Genomic DNA, 22097 nt, shown 5'->3' on the forward strand with positions numbered 1-22097 from the left:
CGCCTCTGGCTCGTGCCAGTCCTGGGCGCTGCCACCCAGACTTGCCGGCCAAGGTGAGGGGCTGTGCGGAACCCCAGGACCTGACCCGAGGGGCGAGGAGCGAGGGAGCCTGGAAAAGACACTGAGGCTATTGCCTGCTTGGCGCCGGAGCCCCGGCTACAGACCTGGCGGGGCGGGGAAGAGCGGCTGTGCCTGGGGCCGGGACGCCTGGGTCCCGCGGCGGGGCGGGAGGTGGGTCTGGGGAGCCGCGGGACTGACGGTTTCCACGCCTTTCATTGGCTGCGCCGCCCGTCCGTTAGCGCAGCGCGGCCCAATGCGCGCGCCCGGGGGGCGGGCCCTGGTGCTGATGCTTCCGTCAGTCGGTGTTGCAGGGATGCGGCGGCGGGAGCAGCCGCCCTGACTCGCGGAGCTTCCTCCTCGGAGCGGCACCGCGGCGGGGCGGGCGGGGACGCGGCGGGGACCGAGGCGCGAGGCGGCCCGTACCGCCGGCCCCGAATCTGTCACCTGTGGGAGACGCAGCGTCCCCGGAGCTCTCGCTCCCCACCCTCCAGCTCCTGGCGCCCCCAGAACCAGGTACGGGGGGGGGGCTGCGGCGGAGACGGGCGGGGGGCGGGAGCCGATCGGGGGAGGGGAGCGGGTCGGAGGGGGCGGGGGAGGCAGGGAGCTGGGTGGGGGGCGGGGGCGCCGAGTTGAGAGCTTTGGCTGGGTGTCAGCGAGAAGGCGAAGCCGCTGGGGGGGCGTCCGGGGGCCCGGAGGCTCCGGTGCAAGGGGCATTAGCCCTGAGCTGGGGCGCGTGGAGGAGGGTGGGAGGGAGGGTCGTTGGGGGAAGGGATGGGGAGGGAGGGAGGGGCATCCGGAGGTTCGGGAGAGGGGCTCCGGAGGGGGAGGGTCCCCGGTCTGTGCCGGCTCCAGGAGCTGGCAGCGGTGCTGGGCCAGAGGGGCTGTGAGCTGTTGTGCGCTGAAGGGTCTGCAGGGGAAAATCCAACGAGGCACCGGGCTTCGTGGGAGGAGGAGGAGGAGGAGGAGGAGGAGGAGGCAGCAAGTGGAGAGGAAAGGAGCCGGGGCCACAAGCTTGGTCTGGGGGAGCCAGTGAGGACCAGGCTTTCCTGGGGGATGGGAGCCAAGGGGAGAGGAGGTTATGGGAGAGAGCAGAGGGGAGGGTGCCAAGGTGCTGGGAGGCACAGACAGGTCTGTGCTGGGGGAGCGCTGGGCAGGATTGGGGGGGGTGTCTGGGGGAGAGGAGCGGAAGCTTGGGGCGGGGGAAAGGCTGGGGTGATGGGAGACTGGAAAAGCAGTAGGAGGGGGCTCTGCCGGGGTGGGAATGCGCTGGGGGTGGTGTCAGGGTTCTGGTCAGAGTGCTGGGGGGCGGGGAACGAAGCCACTGGGTCCAAGCTCTTCCCCCACCCCCTAAAGAGGAGGGAATATTTCTCAGGTCCCAGCTTCCTCCCTCAGCTCAAGGAGCAGTCTGACCCGGGTTCATTGGGCTGAAGTATGAGCCCTGGAAAGGCAAACTGATTTTTTTTTGGGGGGGCTGTGATCTTCACTCTCACCCCTCTCTTCTGAGTCCTGAGTGGGCATTTGGCGTCTAGGTGATCCACTGAGGGCTGGGAGGGGATGTTTGCTGGTACCTGGAGGTGAAGGGATGGGGCTGTCCAGACCCGGAAAGATGAAATGAATCTTAGGAGGTGGTTCTCGAAAGGGTCTTCAGCTTTTCTGACTGTACCACACACCCGATTTGCTGTACGTGTTGGCAGTGGGTGGGGTGGGTGAGGATTTTTAGTTCATTCCCACCCTTTCCTCCTGTCCACCTTCCCAGGGCGTCTGGGTGTTCCTTCTAAAGCAGGGTGGATTTTTAAGATTTTACATTCTCGTCTTCAGCCAGAGAGAAAGGAGAAAGAGAAGGAAGCAGGAAGGAAGAAAGGGAGAAAGGAGAGCCACTAGGCTGTTCACTGTGGGGGCCTTAGATCTGGTGGGTGCTTTAGCTACTCAGGTCCCAACTCCTACTTCCCAGGATGGCTCAGAGATGCCAGCCTCCAAGAATAGGCCACAGCCTTCTGGGGGCAGAAGAGAAGGGTTTGGCGGGGAGGCCCTCATTCTTGTAGGAGGACGTGTGTGCTCAGACCGGTCCAGTCCTCAGCTTCCCAAGGGTGGGCGGGACTGACCGCCAGACCGTTGCAGCTGGAGCCCCGGTCTCTCCAGGCTAGGCCTGGGCTGAATCCACATGACCACAGGGTTCCCTCTAGAAGAGGGGGCTGGGCTCCAGAGGAGGGATGGAGGGGTTTCTCTATCTATGTCCAGCCGCTCCCTCCCCCCAAGCCCTCATTAATGACACAGACACTGTGACCCGGATCTATATACTCAGTGGCACCCATCCAGACACACACCTACACAAGCACACACACCTGCGTACACAATACACCTCCCGGCAGCACGCCGCCCACACTCCCCGCCCAGGAAGACTGCCACCTTGTCGCCTGTCTCAGAGACCTCCCCCAGGAGCCCTGCTTTTAGTACATGACACACATATGGCCCCTCTGTGTCCCCAGATCCTCTGAGGCAGCACGGCCTGTCTTCACCCTTCAGATGCACAAGACCCCCGCCCCCCAGGGGCCCCCTTCACTTCCAAAGTCTTCCCTCCCTAGGCACCCCCAACCTCCCACAAGTGCACACCTGCCCAACCCTATCCCCACACATGGGTGCTTATCTGGGTTTTCAGCCTCCTGCCTTAGACCTTTGTATGTGTACATGTGTATTTGCACGCCAGCCTGCACATGCATGCCAACACACCTGTGATGCCTTGGTTTACCCCCTAAGCCTCTCTCCCAAGATCATGCTGTCATTTTACTCTTTTCTCTTCACATGCTTAGGGCATATTCCTCCCTCTCCCTCCCCGCAGGCCCTATCTCCGCCCTCCCCTTCCCCTCCTGACCCTGGACCACAGTCACTCCTACCTAGCCCAGCACTCAGCCTCTACCTGGCTTCCTATTGAACCTTGATGCCCAGCCTAGCACCCACCCTGGAGACACACTGTCCATTCATCCCTAGCTCCTGCCCAGCCCCCGCGGGGACACCCGGTATGTGTGGATGTGTGTCCTCACACACCACCCACCCGAGGCTCCATCTGTTGGTGTGACTCTGCAGTCCCATTCCCTTCCGCACTGACAGGCCTGTGGGCTTGGCGAGACTCATTCAACAGAAAACCCAGTGCATACCTTCTGGCGTGGGCATAGCACCTCATGGTCCTTCCTTACAAAGCTGTTCTTCCGCTCCCACCAACCTTTCATGTGGCGGGTGAAGGCGAGGCCTTCAGTCAGCCTCAGTTTCCTCCTCTGTAAAATGGGCCTTCTCATACCTCCCTCACGGGGATGTTACGGGGACTAGATGAGATGATTAGCATGGCAACAGTAATAGTAGCAATGACTATATTTACTGTGCATCTACTTCGTGCCTGGCACTGGGAACATTATTTCATCCAACGTCTGTCAGGCCCACAGAAGGCCCCCAGTAAGCAGATATTTTTGTCATCATCAAAATCATTCACACACACACACACACACACACACACACACACACACACACACACACACACACACACACACACACACACACACACACACACACACACACCTGCCATGGATACCTTTAAGGCTCCCAGGTACCTTGGGCTTACTCACAAGGCCGCCCCTGGAAACCATCTGTCCCCTTCCCACTGGGGCATACCTGCAGGTCGGCGTGCCCTGGCTGTGCACGACACAGGGACTCTCTGTGTGCTCATCCCTCCCACTGCCTACCCCCGAGCTTCCACCCACCCGTGCTGCGGCCCCCACACCACCGAGTCATCCCGTCGCACCTCGGTGCCCAGCCCACCCATTCCCTCAGTCCCACACTCTTGGCAGCAGCATCATCACGCACAACTCCAGCTGCCACCCTGGTCCCCCAGCCCCTTTCTGCCTGTCTCCACGCACATGGGGACCTGCTCAGGGGACCTGCATGTACCCTACTGCTCTCAGCCCCTGCTGCATAGGCTCCCTGGTCTTCAAACCTCCCACCACTCCAGGACCAGAAGAGACCCAAACCTGAGTCCTGACTCTGCGTCTCCCAGAGGTGTGACCTGTGGGACCCTACTCCCCTAAGGGCAGCGATGATGGCAGCCCTTTTTACTCCTATCATAAGGCCCTGGTGAGAATCAAGATCTACGCTAGACACATGTAGTTTTGCAAGCTGTAAAAGACAGCGCTGAGTTGTGTTACAAGCCATCATTAGCACAACACACTCTTTCACACTTTTGTCTCTGCTAGGCTCTGCACTAAGTACTTTACCCAGATGAATGCTAATTCTGACAGCACACCTATTATCCCTGGTTTATACATTAAAAAGTGCAGTACAGAGAGACTAAGCAACTTGCCAAAGGCCCCACAGGTGTAGATGGAGGGAGAGCTGGCACTGGGACTGAGCCACAGAGCCAGGTTCTCTGACCATGGTGCTACTTTGTTCAGCCCACTGCTGAGGTTCTGATGGGCTGTGGATGTGCCCAGTCTTCCCTTGTGTCTAGGTCCTCAGGGCTGGGAGAGAGGAGGGAGGTGGAGAAGGAGCTGCTGTCTGCCAGTCCCACTTGGGCAGTTCAGCAGAGGAGAAGGCATCCTTCCCCAGACCATTCTGTGTGTGTATGTTGGACTGGGGCTCAAACTCAGATCCTTGTGCTTGCTTAGCTCTTTTTGTTCAAGACTGACATTCTACCACTTGAGCCACACCTCCCCTGCTGGCTTTTTTGCTGGTTAACTGGAGATAAGTGTCTCTCACATGTCCACCTGGGCTGGCTTCAAACCTTGATCCCCAGATCTTAGTATCCTGAATAACTAGGATTACAGGATTGAGCCACTAGGCCCCTAGCTCCAAAACCATTCTGAACCTGAGGGACAGGTTCAGGGCCGAACAATCCAATGTCTCTATGGTGATTCAAGAGTCCCCCTCCTGGAGGTCTCTGAGCAGCAGTCACCCGCCTCAACTCGCACACCGCTACAGATGGGGAGACACCCCCCCCCCCCGCAGTCTGCTCCACTGTTGCATGGTGTAGATTGCCAGCAAGTTTCTCTTTTACTCGAGCCAAAAAACCTCTCCCCACCCCCATAACACGCACTTTTTCCACCTGTCCGTGGCTGCCTTCTGGGGCCAGCAGAATGTGTGTAAACCCGTTCTTCCTCCTCGGTGCTTGGGGAGGCCCCTGCTGTCTCCCTCCCAGCTGGTGTGCGAGGAGAGCCAGAGAAAGGCTGGCATATTCCCACGCTTGGAGGTGTGTGTGGGGGGGTGGGGGGGATGTGAGCCTGGCCAGAGAGGAGGCTGAACCGATGCTAGAGGAGGAGCCCCTGGCCAGGGCCTCTGCCAGGGTGGCCAGTGGTGGAATTTGCATCTATTTGCTTAATTTGCACTGGTGGTGCATGGCTGAGGCCTAGGGCCAGGCTCGAGGGGCCAGGCCTGGAGCAGTGGGTACATTGGGGGGCGTGTTAGAATGGAAGGCTGGTGACCTTGGTGCTAGCCGTGTTCTTCTGTGTGAATTCTGGTTAATCTGTGTTCTTCTCTGGGACTCTGTTTTTATCTTAGTAAAAAAGAAAAGAAAAGAAAAAAACCCAAGAGGGACAAAGTCAGGGGTTTTTGTCTTTAGTTCTCAGGAAGCTCAAAGTCTGAGGCACCTCTAAGGGCAACGTCCCCTGTGAAGGCCAGGCCAGTGGGTGGGCTCTGAGCCGTGGACACTGTCCTGCAGTCTGCGGGCAGGGTAGAGGGACGCCGTGGAGTTTGGGCCAGACACTCCCTGACCTCCCGTGCTAGTGAATGTATCCCTTAGCTCAGTTGCTTTGTCTGGAACACTGCTGCTTAGGATCGGAAGGATAAACAAGATGGCACCTGATGGGCCTGAGGAGGAACAAGGTTCCTGCCCTTGTGCCACCATGGCTCTGGTCTGGCTGTGGGGAGACGAGGCAGCTCTGCAGCTCAGGAGACCCAGGGCGAGTCTTCAGGGGGAGGGAAGAGTGGGAGTGAGCAGAGTGAGGCCCATCGGGCTGCCTGGCCGCCCCACCCCTGCCGATCCTGTGGTACCACTTGCCTGGGCAGGGGGTATGACTGGGCACAGAATCCTGGGATGCCGTGGGAGAGGTCAGCTCCCTGGAGAAGCAATGGCCTGGGGCCAGCAGGGGCTGGCATTGTGTAGCACAGTGATGTCTGTGGGCAGACAGGGTACCCTGGGGGCCACTCTGGATGGTGGCCCTGCTCTGACAGTAGATCCTAGAGAAGAAGAATTGGTCTTGGGGGACAGTGCCTGGACATCCTGGGTGCAAAGCCAGGGAAGAGGGGCCTCTCCTCACACAAATTCCCAGAACACCCTTCGCTTGATGTAGTTGTGCAGTGGCCCTGGGCCCCCAGGGAGTAGCTTTCTGGTCATCAGGCTGCTGCTGAGGCCTGAAGAACATTCTAAGCCAGCAGGAATCCTGGTATGCTGGAACAGAGTGGGTTGGAAGCTAGGCCCTGGGGTGGGGGCAGCTGGGGGGAGCGAAGTAGCCAAGAGCAGCGGGTATCCTGGGCACTTCGGGGTGTGGCAGATGTGAACCCAGCTGCCTGCTTCGCTCACGCTCCTCTGGAGGCTGTTCCTCCTCCTCACACACCTGAAGCCGTCCCCAGGGTCTTTGGGTCTCTAGAGAAAGGACGTGGAGAGGGCTGGTCAGCTTTGCTAAGCCAGGCCAGCCTGTGCTGCAGAGCTGTGGGCTGTGGAGAGAATGAGCAATGAGTTTGGAGGGGCTGCAGGCCCAGACCCTGCCTTCGCCCTTCCCTAGAGGCACCTCATAAGCCAAGCCTCTGCGCCCACAGCTGCCCACACACACGCGCCTGCCTGCGGCATCCCTCCACACCCACACCAGCGGACTCACGCCCTCCTGGACTCCAACCCACTTTGCACTCTGCCTCTCAACTAGGTAACCTGGCTCTGGACCAGGTGCTGCTTTCCCAGCGTCTTGACCACCCTCCGCTCCATTTGTGCTCCTCCAACTTCCTGAGAAGAAGGAGACCCCGTTCTGAGGCTTTCTTACATGTTCCTGAGCGTGGGGTGTGTGAGCATGACCAGGGATTGGGGGGGGGGGCGGGGCAGGAGAAAGTCCCTCCTCCCTCCCCGCAAGCTAGCGGGGTGAGTGGACAGCAGGCAGCACACAATCCTATTCCCTCCACCAGCAGAAATCGATAGCTAATTAATTCCCTCCCCAAAATAGGGTCCAGAGGTTGGGCTGGGGGAGGGGAGAGAGGCGAGGCGAGGCTAGGCCAGACTGAGACTGAGACAGACCAGGCAGAGAAGCAAGGCAGGAGGAAGGGAGGGTGATCACTCTTTGGACAACAGGGCTTGGTGCTGTACTGAGGGGCGGGGGGCTTGCCCTTAATGGAGAAGAGGGGTATTTTTGGTTTTCACTTCACCAAGCTTCAGGGACCCCTCCTCTGCCCTGGGCTGGGGTGTATACATGTGTGTGTTGGGGGGGGGGATAAGGGCGTCAATCAGGCTGGGAGCAGGTGCTGCATTTAATTTGATTGGCTAATTAGCCCGAGCATGTTAATTATCTCCATTACCCAATGAGGAGAGGCAGTGGCAAGCTATATATAACCCAACAGTGTTTGTGGGGAATGGGGGGCTGCAGGCTTGGATTTCCTCACCTCACTTGGGAAGGGGCAGTCCTTGGAGGGGTGCTGGGATAAGGCGCCCACCTACAGGATTGGGAGGGCGGCAATCAGGAGCTGCTGAAGGAGCTGAGAAGGGGCCGATGAGGCTTTGCGGGTCTCTTGGAGTCATTTTAGACACTGCTGATGGTTCTGAACCTTCTCTGTCCTTCTTCCTTGCACATGTGTGTCAGTTGAGCACTCCTGCTCTCCTGTGACTCTGCTTGTCCCTTTTTTTTGGGGGGGGGAGGCTTAATTTCTTTTCCTACCTCAGCTTCCTCCGGTGTAGCTCTTAATTTCTCACTCTACCCTCTGCCTTCCCCCCTTTCCAAGCCAGCCTTCTCCTGTGCTGTTGGTCCCCTTTCTGAGCTGTACCTGGGGCTGTCCTATCCTTTGTCTCCTTTATGGGCATAAAGGTGTTGGGCAGCCTTGGATGTGAGGCCCATGGGCTGTGTGTGCCCTTGGGCAAATCCCCAGACTCTTTGACTTGGGTTTTCCCAAGGCTTAATAGAAATAGAACTTCTCTGAGTGATTAAGTAAAATGACATTTGTAAAAATGTCCAGGATCCAGGGCGTTGACAAATGATGTTTGAATTTGGAATTTAATTTTCTCAATCTTCTATTTCTTTTCTTCCCCATCAAGCCCCTTTTCTCTTCCATTACTCTTCCATCTCGACCACTTTTCATGGACGCCTCCCCCCCTTTCCTCATCTCCTAAACTCGGGCCCCTCCTTCCTTCTCTGCCAGGCTTCTCTCCACCCCCTTCCCTCCCCAAAATAAAATCAATGCAATATTCAGGAGGGTTGTTGGATATAAATAATTACGACTTGGAGTTTAACGAGATGCAAATTCCCCTCCCCGTCGTGGGGTATAAATTGCTCTCTGACAGCCCGTTACAAGGGTAATCATTTCAGAAAGGCAATTTTATGCAAATGAGTCTGACTGCCTCCTGGTAGCTCCCCTAGACCTAGGTAGTGGGCCTGGAGGAACTGAGGGATGAAGAGAACCAGGTCCTGAGGCTGAGGACTGGGAGCTGGACTTGGAGGGTGACACACATAGGACTTGGGCTGGTTAGCAGGTAGAGGCAAGTGTGGTTGGGGACGGAGGAGAAGATCAGAGGCCCGGGAATGGGATGCTGATGTTCTTGCAGGGGTGGGGAGGTCTTCGGATGTGGATACCTGGGTCCTGCTGGCTTTCCTCCCTTGCTCCTTTCCCGGCTTGGTTACCCTGTGATACCATTGACGAATTGGCATTTAATTAATCCCAATGAATTATTTAGCAACTTCATTATCCAGCATCAAGAGCTGATGAGAGAGAGAGAGAGAGAAAGAGAGAGAAAGAGTGTTCAAGGGGGATTTGTGGCTGGAGTTGGGAGCTACTTGCAGATTGGGTGGCTCAGAGAGGAAGGGGCTGAGTCACCAACTGGAAGAGTTCTTAAGCCAGGCCACGCCCCTAGAAGCTGGCCTTGGTCCTGACACCAGGGTTCTTTAAGAGGATTCAGGTGAGGGCAGCTGAGTTGCATTCCCACTGGACTCTAGGTCTCACCTCCCCAACTGTCCATATCTCGAACCAATAATGCCCCTAGTGAGTGCCATCTCTCCCCAGGTGATGGGCCACCAGCACTTCCGTCTGCGATGGTGTCTTCCTTTTTTTGGTGCTTGAACTCAGCTGTCCTTTAGCTTTTTGCTCAAGGCTGGCATTCTACCACTCGAATCACACTTCCACCTCCAGTGTTGTGCTCATTAATTGGAGATTAAGGGTCTCACAGACTTTCCTGCCTGAGCTGGCTTCCAACCACGACCCTCAGGTCTCACTCTTTGAGCAGCTAGGATTATAGGTGTGAGCCACGGGCGCCTAGCATTGAGGGTGTCTTTTCCTTGCGAACCTCTGCAGGTCAGGGTCGGCTCCTGAAAGTCCTAAAGGGAAACAGGTGGTCATCTGCTAGTTTGAGGGGAGAACCTGACCCCATGTCAACCTTTCCTCTCTCTTTCACCCTGCAGGCGTCCCTCCCCAGTCTGCTTCCGAGCCCGCCGCGGGGGAGGGGCTGCTCCGCGCCGCCGCCGCCGCCGCCGCCGCCGCCGCCCGGGGGCACCTGGGCCTGGGCGCGCCCCGTCCTGCGGCCGGGCCCATGGCACTGTGAGCCGGCGAGGGAGCCGCGCTCGGCGCGAGGGGCGCCCGGCCCCCTCCCCGCCTCGCCCCATGCACCCGCGGCTCTGAAGCCCGAGCGGGGCCGGGGGCCGGGCGGCGCCGGGGCCGCCAGAGGCATGGCACCCGGAAGCCGGTGGCGGCCGCCACCCCACCTGCTGCTGCTGCTGCTGCTGGCGCTGGCGGCGGGCGCGCGCGGCCTGGAGTTCGGCGGCGGCCCCGGGCAGTGGGCTCGCTACGCGCGCTGGGCGGGCGCGGCGAGCAGCGGCGAGCTCAGCTTCAGCCTGCGCACCAACGCCACGCGCGCGCTGCTGCTCTACCTGGACGACGGCGGCGACTGCGACTTTCTGGAGCTGCTGCTGGTGGACGGCCGTCTGCGGCTGCGCTTCACGCTCTCGTGCGCCGAGCCGGCCACGCTGCAGCTGGACACGCCGGTGGCCGACGACCGCTGGCACATGGTGCTGCTCACCCGCGACGCGCGCCGCACGGCGCTGGCGGTGGACGGCGAGGCCCGCGCGGCGGAGGTGCGCTCCAAGCGACGCGAGATGCAGGTGGCCAGCGACCTGTTCGTGGGCGGCATCCCGCCCGACGTGCGCCTCTCGGCGCTCACGCTCAGCACCGTCAAGTACGAGCCGCCCTTCCGCGGCCTCCTGGCCAACCTGAAGCTGGGCGAGCGCCCCCCCGCGCTGCTGGGCAGCCAGGGCCTGCGCGGCGCCGCGGCCGATCCGCTGTGCGCGCCCGCGCGCAACCCCTGCGCCAACGGCGGCCTCTGCACCGTGCTGGCCCCCGGCGAGGTGGGCTGCGACTGCAGCCACACGGGCTTCGGCGGCAAGTTCTGCAGTGAAGGTGAGCCCTGGCTGGGGGAGCCGACGCCCTGCGCCTGGGGCTGGGGGCCCGGAGGGCGGAGGTCCCGGGGTGCGGGACCTGGGCGTGCAAGGATAAATCCCAGGGAGGCGCCCTGGAGCGCGCGAGTCTGAGGGAGAGCACGGTCCCTAAGCAGCCGGCCGGAAGGCGGGCGAGGCACGCAGCCGTGGGCGTGGCCAGTGAGTCCTGGAGTTCAGTGGGTACCGGTCCTGAGGGGCTGGTGGGGGCGGGGCCTGCGGGAGACAGCGTGGGGAGCGGGCGTCGCGGGCGGGGCCATCATTGGCGGGTTCAGAGTGGGCGGGTCTAGAGTGGGCGTGGCCTCCGAGGGACTGGGCGAGGTGCTGCTGCTGAAGGGCCGGTTGAGCACCGCGTTTGAGTTCTGGACGGAGCCCGCATGGGGGTGGGGACGGCAAAAGTGGTCCCATTGGCCACGAGGCCAAGAGGGCCGGAGCTGAGCGTTTGTTTTTCACTACCGAATCACCAGAGAGAGACCTGAGTAGGAGCTGACTAGTTTGGGTGAGGGGCCAAGATGGCAGGTCGTCTCTCTCGGTGAAAGAAGGGAAGTGTCTGTGTCAGAAATCGGAAGCCTTAGGAGCATGGCGTTCTGGCGAGGATCACTGCTCTGGATAAGGGTTGCTAGAACTCTAGAACATGGGATTGAATATGTATTTGGGAGATGAGAGGGAGGTGTTGGAGGCCGTGTCCCATCAGCACCCCAGGTTTTAGGGGGGGTGTGTCTGGCCGAGACCAGTGGAGAGCCTTGGGTGAGCTAGGCTTGGTTGTGACTTTTGCTGGGGATGATGGGAGGAGGGACTTTTAGGCGCCTCTTTCAATTTGGTCTGTCTGGGCAGGTAGGGTGAGGCCCTACCTCATCAGTTTGAGACTAGTAGCTTTTCCCCCAGCAGATATGTGTAGTCAGACTTCCCTGATCCCAGTACTCCTAGAAGGTCTGGGTCACTCTGTATGTATGTGTGTGTCTTTGGGGGAGTGTGTATGTGCAAGTGTGTATCTACAGGCCAGGGTGGCTGTGGTGATGGGTGTCCCCATGGTTGCAGGCCCTGAGAGGAGCCTAGTCTGCAGGTGTGGCTCTAGGTATGAGAACTCTGTTGTTTGGATAGTGCTTTGATGAATACCTGGGAGGGATTTGGGATTGTTTTTGTAGGATTGTTTGCACAAGGTTGTGGGCTACATCTTCAGGAAATGTGTGTATTAAGGAATCTGACACCTTCTCTCCTTTTCTCCAAGGAACTCAGGTGCTCCCTAAACTGTGAAACCACGTGTTTTGCGTGCAGAGGCCCACGAGTCTGGCAGTGTGTTTAGGTGTGAATGGTAGTTTGAATAGTAGTGCTTGTTGGCAGAGGTCTGGTCTTAGTTTAGTGAGCAGTATGCATGAATTCACATGTGTGCTTAAATGTGTAGGTAGGCACCAAGGTGCATGTGTTTGCATGTGAGTCCTCAGTAAGATACCTGGAATTTGTAAAGAATCTTTTCAGGTCTTTAGCTTTGTTCTCTAATTCCTTTAACCCCTCCCCACTAAGCTTCTTAAGAAAATTTGATGGAGCGGATTGTTGAACTATGGAGAGATTACAGAAACAGGTCTGTGGTGTCACTGTGGCTGAATTGGGCCTAGTCATATGAAAATGCACTCAGAGGCACCCTGGTCATTGTGAAAATACCCATTGGCCAGAGGCTCTAGTAAGCCAGTAAACCAGTAACCACACACTTGTATGGTTGTGTCTTAAGATGTGTTTGAGCCAGGCGCTGGTGGCTCATGCCTGTAATCCTAGCTACTCAGGAGGTTGAGATCTGAGGATCACGGTTCAAAGTCAGCCCGGGCAGGAAGGTCCGTGAGACCCTTATCTCCAATAAGAAAACTGGAAGAGGCGCTGTGGCTGAAGCGGTAGAGTGCTCTCCTTGAACTGAGGAGCTCAGGGACAGCGCCCAAGCTGTATTTGAGTTGTTGTGTGTGAGGGGGATGGTTGTGTCTATGAAGGGGATGTGCATCAGGTGAATAGTTTTCAGCTGTGTTGTGACCCATTTTGTGTGTATGTGAATGAGAGAGAGAGATTCGGTGGATGTCAGACAGCTCTCAGGGACATGGGTGTCTGGGTATGGTGTGTGTGTGTGTGTGTGTGTGTGTGTGTGTGTGTGTGTATCTTGGTGTGTGATCTGTTGAGGTGCTGCTTTGTCTATGACAAAAGGGCAGGATGTGTTTTTATTCATCTTTGTATTCTCTCCACCTAATATAGTACCAGGCACTTAGTGGGTGTTTGATAAAGATTTGTGGAATGAATGGAGAGATATTAATAAGCATTTGGGAGAATAAAGGTGAGGCCATATATGTACATGAAAATAGGCATGTGTATATTTTCAGGTATATATTATGGGTGGCTGTGGGGGTGCAGACACTGAGTGTATCTGGAGATGACAGGTCCGCTCCTCCATTCTTATTTCCTAGGCAGCTTTTGTAATACCCTGTGTTCATTCACTTCTAGTACATTCTCTGTGTGTGTGTGTGTGTGTGTGTGTGTGTGTGTGTGTGTGTGTGTGTGTGTGTGTGTGTGTGTGTGTGTGTGTGTGTGTGTGTGTGTGTGTGTGTGCGCGCGTGCTGGTCTTGGAGCTTGAACTTGGGGCCCACACGCTGTCCCTGAGCTTTTTTACTTGTCTAGTGCTCTACTGCTTGAGCCACAGTGCTTTTTCTAGTTTTTTTTTTTTTTTTTTTTTTGTAGTTAATTGGAGATCAGAGGGCTGGGAAGGTGGCTCAGTGGTAGAGAGCTTGCCTTGCATGCCTGAGGCCCTGGGTTTGATTCCTCAGCACCACATAAGCAAAAAGAAAAAAAAAAGCCAGAAGTGGTGCCGTGGCTCAAGTGGTAGAGCTGAGGGACAGTGCCCAGGCCCAGAGTTCAGGCCCCATGACTGGACCCAAAAAAAAAAAAAAAATTGGAGATCAGAGTCTCACGGCCTTTCTGCCTGGGATGGTTTTGAACTGTGATCCTCAGATCTCCTGCCTAGGCTGGTCTGAATTGCCATCCTCAGGTCTCAGCCTCCTGAATAGCTAGGTTTACAGATAGATGTAAGCCAGTTGTGCCCAGCGTTTAGTAGTACATTCTTATCTAGTCAAGATGGAAGGGCATGGTCTCACTGCTGGTTACTAGGGTGAGGGCAGAATGACTTGGAGGGGAACAGGTTTGGTTTCTGGGGCTAGAGTCCTCAGACTCCTCTGGAAGTTAGAGTCACATTATTTTCTGCTTTGAGTTGTTTCCAACCTTATTTTGAAATTGAGGACATTTTAAAAAGTCAGTAATTCACAGTCTCTCTTCCAAGTAGTAGTTATTCTTTTTATATCTATTTATTGGGGAAAATAAATGACTCAAAGCTCCTATGAATTCAGAAAAGCTTTTAGATGATGTTGATGTTAGGTTCTCTATTGTAGTTGATAAAATATACATTAGAAAAATAGTTTTAGTTTTGTATGCAAGATGTACCCATCTGCCTTCAGATATTTGGTGTGCATATGGATTTGTGGATTTTTTTGGAATCTCCTCTGCCTTCCCAGGGTCTGGGTTTACCCACTGACTGAGAACCTCCATGCCAGGAAATTTGTTTTCTTTCTCTTGGGTGTGTGTGTGGGGGGGGTGGAGATTTGGCCACATGTAACTGTAGACAGATCTCAGTTTAAGTGGTTGCTTCGGTGTGTCTGCCAAAGCTGGGAGAGAGTAGGCTGGGATTCTGCAGCGGGTTGTGTGTCTGCTTCCTCATGTCACCTTGGTATGTGAAGAAGTGGTCAGGGAAGGATGTGCAGGTGTGTGCGAGACCTGGGTTGGATTCATGTGCTACAGGGAGGCAGAACACATGTTTCATGTGCATCTTGGAGGTTTGTTAGTGGCAGTCAGGGTGGACTCTGCTGCAGGACTTCACTGTTTAATTGAGGAAGTAGATAAAAGACAGACCAGTGAATGGTTAAGAAGAAGAAACTGAGTCAGGTGCCAGTGGTTCATGTCTATAATCCTAAATACTCAGGAAGCTGAAATCAGAGGACTGTGTTGTGAAGCCAGCGTAGGCAGACAAATCTAAGAAATTCTCCTGTTGACTGGCAAAAAGCTGGAAATAGAAGCGTGGCTTAAATGGTAGAGTGCCATCCTTGAGCCAAAAGTCAAGCGAGAGGCCTGAGTTCAAGTCCCAGTATTGGCACAAAAAAAGAAAGAAAGAAAAAAGAAAGAAAGAAAGAAAAAAAGAAGGAAAGAGGGATAAAGAAGGAAAGAAAGAAGGAAGGAAAGAGGGATATACTGCATCTGGATGCCAGTGTCTCACACCTGTAATCCTAGCTACTCAGAAGGCTGAGATCTGAGGATTGCGGTTCTAAGCCAGCCTGGGCAGGAAAGTCTGTGAGACTCTTAACTCCAATAAACCACCAGAAAACCAAAAGTGGAGCTGTGGCTCAAGTGGTAGGGCGCTAACCTTGAGCTGAAGAGCTGAGGGACAGCGTCCAGGCCAGAGTTCAAGCCCCATGACTGACAAAAAAAATAAAAGCTCAGGGACAGCTCCCAGGCCCAGACTTCAAGCTACAGGATTGGTGCGCGCGCGCACACACACACACACACACACACACACACAAATAGTTTGCCTGGGCAGTGGATTTCAACTTGAGCTTCCTTATTGAAAAAATGTGATAATAATGATACTAATCTCATAGAGTTATTATGAGAATTAACTTAGCTAATTCATGTAAAGTACACTGAACAGTACTGGGCAAATACTGGTTGATCATCTTCAGTCCAAAAATCTGAAATTCAAAATGCTCCAAAATCTGTTTTGTCACAGCTGACACTTGACTATTTGAGCCACACCTTCAGCCTAACATTTTGCTGGCTCATTGGAGATGGAGTCTCTCAGTCTTTTCTACCCAGGCTGGCAGATCTCTGTGTCTCACAGCCTCTTGAGTAGCTAGGATGACAACTGTGAGCCAGTGACACCTAACTGCTATTTTCTGAGGGCTCACATGAGGTTACAAGTGAAAAATTCCACCACTGACGTCATATGAAGTGTTGTGGGTCAAAATGCAGACACAGGGAAGATACTGTATAAAATTACCTTCAGATTGTAAGCATATGGTGCAAATCATGGCTGTAATTCTAGCACATGGGAAGTGGAGGCAGGAGGATTGCAAGTTTGAAGCTGGCCAGGATTACACAGGGAGATGCTATCTAAAGAAAGGGTAGGGGAATGAATATCTTGTTTAGACTTGGGTCTTATTCCCAGAGCTGTCTACCTATCTAAAAAGAGATATTTGCCTGTATCTAAAGATAGATCTAAAGACAGATACATAGAGATATATGCAAATATTCCCAAATCCTCCCCAAATCAGAGACTTTGCTAGTCCTCAGCATTTCAGGTAAAGCTACTCAACCATACTAGCAATAAACAAACAAAATTCACAGTAACAACACAACAGAGTGTGGTATATGCCCTGAGATGTCTTAGGAGATCATGCAGCTTAATGATTAAATTACATGCTCTGTAGCTCAGATCTGGATGAGAGTCTTATCCAAGCCCACCCTCCTATTTACAATTTCTATGTGGATGACCAGTGCTTGCCACTTGCTTACCTTATCAGTTGAGATACAGTGTCATGAACTTTTGCCTGGGATGGCTTTGAACCAAGATCTTCCCGATCTCTGCCTCCTGAGTTAGCCTGAGCCACTAGAATAAATTTTTTTTTTGGTCGGTCATGAACTCTGGGCCTCTTGAACTCTGGGCCTGGGAGCTGTCCCTCAGCTCTTCAGCTCAAGGTGAGCACTCTACCACTTGAGCCACAGTGCCACTTCTGGTTTTCTGAGTGGTTTATTGGAGAGAAGAGTCTCATGGACTTTTCTGCCTGGGCTAGCTTTCAACCATGACCCTCAGATCTCAGCCTCCTGAGTAGCTAGGATTACAGGCGTGAGCCACAGGTGCCCCACTAGATTAATTTTTCTTTATCTGTAAAATGGGGATAAATAAGGATGCTTATTGCATAGGGTTGTTGTGATAACTGAGTGTCTAGGACATAATTAGTGATGATTAAATGATAGTTATTATAAGCTAAGTACTATTGGAGTCTCCAGGAAGGAGGGTTTACAAGCCGAGGGGACTGGTAATGAATGGGTTTATGAAAGGCATGCTATTTAGGACTGTCCTTAAGCACTGACTAGCAAGCGTGGCTTGGGGAGATGACTCCAAGCAGGGGAATCAACAATAGCAGGGTGGGGGGTGGGGGGTGGCAGTAGAGGGAAGAGAATGAGATCTACAGCAGGGCTGCAGGTTGAGGCCAGGTTGTAGCAAATTGTTGAATCAACATTTAGTGAATTCTCATTGGCACAGGCACTGGTATATGCAACCGCAAGAGGTGTGTGTGTGTGTGTGTGTGTGTGTGTGTGTGTGTGTGTGTGTGTGTGTGTGTGTGTGTGTGTGTGTGTGTGTGTGTGTGTGTGTGTGTGTGTGTGTGTGTGTGTGTGTGTGTGTTTTAAAATCTCCATGCCAGGGCTGGGAAGTGGCTCAGTGGTAGAGTGCTTGCCTTGCATGCCTGACGCCCTGGGTTCGATTCCTCAGCACCACATAAGCAAAAAGCAAAAAGCCGTAAGTGGCACTGTGGCTCAAGTGGTAGAGTGCTAGCCTTGAGCTGAAGAGCTGAGGGACAGCGTCCAGGCCCAGAGTTCAGGCCCCATGACCAGACCCCCCCCAAAAAAAATAAAATAAAATCTCCATGCCAGTCCAGGGGGCTTGAAGACCTGGGCGTTGTCCCAAAGCTTTGTGGCTCAAAGCTAGGACTCCAGCTCTCGATTCATGCCTCCACTTACAGCTTTTTACTGGTTCATTGACAATAAGCATCTCATAGAAATTCCTGCTGGCTTTGAGCTGTGATCCTCAGATCTCACCCTCCTGTGCAGTTCGGATTACAGACGTGTGTCGCTGGTGGCTGGCTCACGAGAGTTTTGATCAGGTGTAAGACAAGGTAGTTAGGAGCTATGTTAGGAAGCTGGGAGTGAGGTATGGAGGGATTTGCAGAGGGCAGACGTAGATGGCATTTAGGAGATCGTTTGGGTAAGAGATTTCTGAGGCCCTAAAGCTTGGTTGGCTTGGAGAGTGGCCAAGAAGGGTAATGGCAGCTGTGGTGCCATCCTGGCAGCTGCAGTGGTGGGGAGCCATTGCTGAGATGGACGCTGCTCGGGAGGGGCTCTGCCTTTTGTCTGTGGGGAGGGAGGGGAGAACGCAGAGAACAGGAGACCTCAGTGTGCCTGCCTAGATGGATGGTGGAGGGGTGAGAGAGAAGGGGGAGGAGGGGTGAGACAGAAGGGGGTGGAGGAGTGAGAGGGAAGGGGCTGAGGAGGGGTGAGAGGGAAGGGGGAAGTCAGGAAGGGGATTAAAGTAGGGATGAGATAGTGCATGTGTCTGACAAAGATGTGGTGGTGGGAACTGTAAGACCAGAGCTTTGAGTTGAAAGTGGGCCTGCGGATGTAGCTCTGGGAACTACATGTGCAGAAAGAAAGTATCTGAAGCTCTGGGGTTGCGTGGAATGGCCAAGGAGAAGATGAGAATTGTGTACAAGATCCCAAAGGAGAGAGAGGCAGGGGAGAGGAACAGCTGCAGAAACAGTAAAAGATCCAGGTACCACGGCTCATTCCTATAATCCTACTTACTTGGGATGTAGAGACTGTAGGATCCTTGCGTGAGGCCAGCCTGACCAAACAAATATTTTCTTTTCTTGTGGTTGCTTGTGGGACTTGAACTTAGGGCCTGGGTGCTGTCCCTGAGCTCTTTTGCTTAAGGCTAGCACTCTGCCATTTTGAGCCACAGCTCCACTTCTGATTTTCTGGTGGTTAGTTGGAGGTAAGAGTCTCAAAGACTTTCCTGTCCAGCCTGACTTTGAACCACGGTCCTCAGATCTCAGCCTCCTAAGTACCTAGGATTACAGGCATGAGCCACTGGCACCTGGCAACAAACCGTTTTTAAGACTCTATCTCAACCAATAGCCAGTGTCACATGCCTGTCATCTCAGCAATGCAGGGAAGCACCAGTGAAGATAGTCACCTGGACTGACCCAGGCACAAAATGGGACCCTATCTCAAAAAAAAACCGGTTGTACTGGGTGCCAGTGGCTCACTCATAATCTTAGGTACTCAGGAGTCTTAGAGCTGGAGGACTGAGGTTCAAGGTGAGCCACAGAAAAAGTGTTGGAGAGATTCTGTATCTAAAAGTAACCAGCAAAAAGCCACACTGGAGGTGTGTCTCAAGTGGTGGAGTGCCAGCAGAACAAGCAAGTGTGAAGCCCTGAGTTCAAACCTGAGTGTCATCAAAAGGTACAAGAAATAGCAAAGGTGGAGTTAGAACCCAGAAAGAACTGGAGAACCGGATGGAGGGTTAAAGGAGGAGCGAAGAGCCTTGTAGCTAGTAACTTTGCTAAGTGCCCTGGGTGTTTTATCTTTAGTCTTCACGATCCCTTCCTGAGGGAGACTCCATTCTACAGATGTTTAGAGGGAGGCTCAGAAATACTGGAGTTGATTTCTGAGCCTAGAGCTCACCCCAGGGCCTTTGCTTCCTACCTGACTTCCTGCTGCCTCCAAAAAACAGTGTGGCCTAGCGCCAATGGCTACTCAGGAGGCAGAGGTCTGAGGGTCGAGTTCATAGCCAGCCTGGTCAGGAAAGTGGATGAGACTTTTATCTGTAATTAAAAAAACAAAACAAACAAAAAGAAGCAGAGCGGTGGCTCAAGTGGTAGAGAGCTAGATTGAACACAAAAGCTCAGAGACACCACCCAGCCCCTGAGTTCAAGCCTCAGGACTGGCACCAAAAGGAAACAACCAAAAAAAAAAAATCAGTTCATCTGTTGAACAGCTGAGTTTGGTTTCGGGGGGATAGTGAGGGGTAGGGTTTCATTAGAAACCAGTTACCACCCTAACTCCCCTGGACCTGCAGGTGTCAGGCCAGAGAGCAGCAGGGGCGCTAGAGCAGGAGAAGCGGAGTCCTCTGTCTTTGGGGAGGAACTCGCTCAGGAGAGCAGGGCTGGAGGGGAGAACATTGTAAAGGGAATCTTTCAAAATATGTCTCACACCTTTCTGCCTCCCTTAAGCACGATACCTGGCGTGTGATTTAACTTCTCCCAGCTACTTGGGGAGGTCAAGCGTCCCCTCAGGTATTATACTAGACTTACCGAGTGCTTGCGTCCTTCACTGAGGGTTTTTCCTGGCTCGAAATGGTGCTTGACTGTTGTGCTTTTTCTTTCTTTTCTTTTTTTCTTTCTTTTTGTTGTTGCAAGACTGGGATTTGAACTCAGTACCTGATGTTTTGCTCATTCATTGCTGGTGCTCTATCAACTGAGACATGCCTTCAAACCCAGCTTTTGAGTTCTGATTTTTTTTATTTTTTATTTATTTATTTTTGCCGGCTGTGGGGCCTGAACTCTGGGCCTGGGTGCTGTCCCTCAGCTCTTCAGCTCAAGGCTAGGGCTTTACCACTTGAGCCACAGTGCCACTTCTGGCTTTTTCTGTTTATGTGGTGCTGAGGAATTGAACCCAGGGCGTTATGTATGTAAGGCAAGCGCTCTACCACTGAACCACCTTCCCAGACCAGCTTTTGAGTTCTTACACCAGCTTTTTCTAATTTTTCCATCTTTGCTTTTAGAAGAGTTATCCTAAGGGCAGTAGCAACTGACTTTTTTTTTTTTCCTACTCCTGGGGCTTGGGCTCAGGGCCTGAACATGGTCCCTGAGCTTCTTTTGCTCAAGGCTAGCGCTCTACCACTTGAGCCATAGCGCCACTTCTGGCTTTTTCTATTTATGAGGTACTGAGGAATCAAACCTAGGGCTTCATGCATGCTAGGCAAGCACTCTACCACTAAGCCACATTCCCAGCCTGACTCTTTTTCTTTCTCTCTCTCTCTCTCTCTGGCTAATTTGAAAATTAGCCTTCCCAAATTAGAATTGTGTGGCACTAGCTAGTTGCCAGTGGCTAATGCCTGTCATCTTAGCTACTCCAAAGGCTGAGATCTGGAGGATCGATGTTTGAGACCAGACTGGGTAGAGAAGTCTGTGAGACTCTCTCTCCAAAGTTACCAGCAAAAAAACTGGGCTGGTGGTCTGTTCAAAGGTTCCATGACAGCTTAGCAAGCAAGGCAAGTGAGCATGAAGCCCTGAGTTCAAACCCTGGAACTTGGCCCCCAACATTATGGTCACAGTAGATGGACCTGATAGAACCGTGTTTTGGCAGCTTGGAACTTGTTCCTTTGCTCTGTCATCATCACTGTACTTGATCATGAGTCTGCTGGGACCCTGAGTTCATTCCAGGTGAGACAAGGCGTCTTGATACCATCTCTGCTGGCAGAGAAACTATGATCCCTGTGTATAAAAGCCGAGTAAATGAAGCCAGGTGCCAGTGGCTCATGCTTGTAATCCTGGCTGCTCAGGAGGCCAACATCTGAGGATAATGGTTCGAAACCAGCCCAGGCAGGAAAGTCTGTGAGACTCATCTCCAATTAACCACAAAAAGCCAAAAGTGGAGCTGTGGCTGGAGTGGTAGAGTACCAGCCTTGAGCAAAAAAGCTCAGGCCCAGAATTCAAGCCTCAGGAGTGACACCAAAACAGAAACAACAATAACAACAACAAAATCCTAAGTAAATGCGGTCATGTCCCATGGAGTTTCCTGTCAGTGCTGACACAGCACCTGTGGCCCTGACTGCCCGTGTGTGGAAAGGGCTCCAGACAGAATGGGACTTCCTGTGGGCTGTTCCCAGGTGCTTCCAAGGAAAGGTGACAGAACCGTTAAGAGCATGGGCTGCTAGCTTTGAGTCCTGGCTTTGCTACTTACCTGCTCACTGTGTGAACTTGGAAAATATACCAACGCCTGGTGCTCTTCAGTCTCCCTCTGTAAAATGAAAGTAATAATGTATAAGGACTGCAGGACGAGTATGCAGAGTTCCTTTAGCATGTACTGGGCATTATTCTAAGTGCTCAATAAGGACTACTTGGGCTTACTATGTCTAGTGGTCAGGAGAGGCTTGAAGGAGGAGGGTGGGCAAGGCTAGCCTCAAAGGATGACAGAGAGTTTCAGGGGTAGAAAGGGAAAGGCAGGGTTTTCCTGGTAGGAATACAGGGGTGTGTGAGCTGAGTGGTCTACAGGGCTTAGTGAGGAGACCAGGTTGGCTATAAAACTATAGATTAGGCTTCTAAGAAACTTCTAGAAGGCTTGACTTTCTGACCAAGAATGTATCCCACCAGAGGTTTTAAAGTTAGACAGATTTGGATTCAAACTTTGCTTCTCACCATCAGTGTGGCCTTTGACATGTTACTTCTGCTTTTTGAATCTTGGTTTTTTCCTTTTTCCTCCTCCTCTTCCTCCTCCTCCTCTTCCTCCTCCTCCTCTTCCTTCACTTCC

The 22097-nt window shown here is 53.6% G+C and overlaps 1 protein-coding gene across 19 annotated transcripts in view; it reads left to right on the plus strand.

Moving 5' to 3' along the window:
* The first annotated feature begins 9950 nt into the window (after positions 1–9950).
* LOC138806825 (neurexin-2) overlaps positions 9951–22097 on the plus strand; it is a 105778-nt gene continuing 93631 nt past the window's right edge. For all 19 annotated transcript variants that reach the window (XM_069992194.1, XM_069992205.1, XM_069992202.1 and 16 more), the window contains exon 1: positions 9951–10677. In XM_069992194.1, coding sequence (XP_069848295.1) covers positions 9951–10677 — 727 coding nt within the window. The remainder of the gene's footprint in view (positions 10678–22097) is intronic.

The sequence above is a fragment of the Dipodomys merriami genome, unplaced genomic scaffold (genome assembly GCF_024711535.1).
Source record: "Dipodomys merriami isolate MVZ:Mamm:240054 unplaced genomic scaffold, mDipMer1.0.p SCAF_409, whole genome shotgun sequence".
NCBI classification, from domain to species: domain Eukaryota; kingdom Metazoa; phylum Chordata; class Mammalia; order Rodentia; family Heteromyidae; genus Dipodomys; species Dipodomys merriami.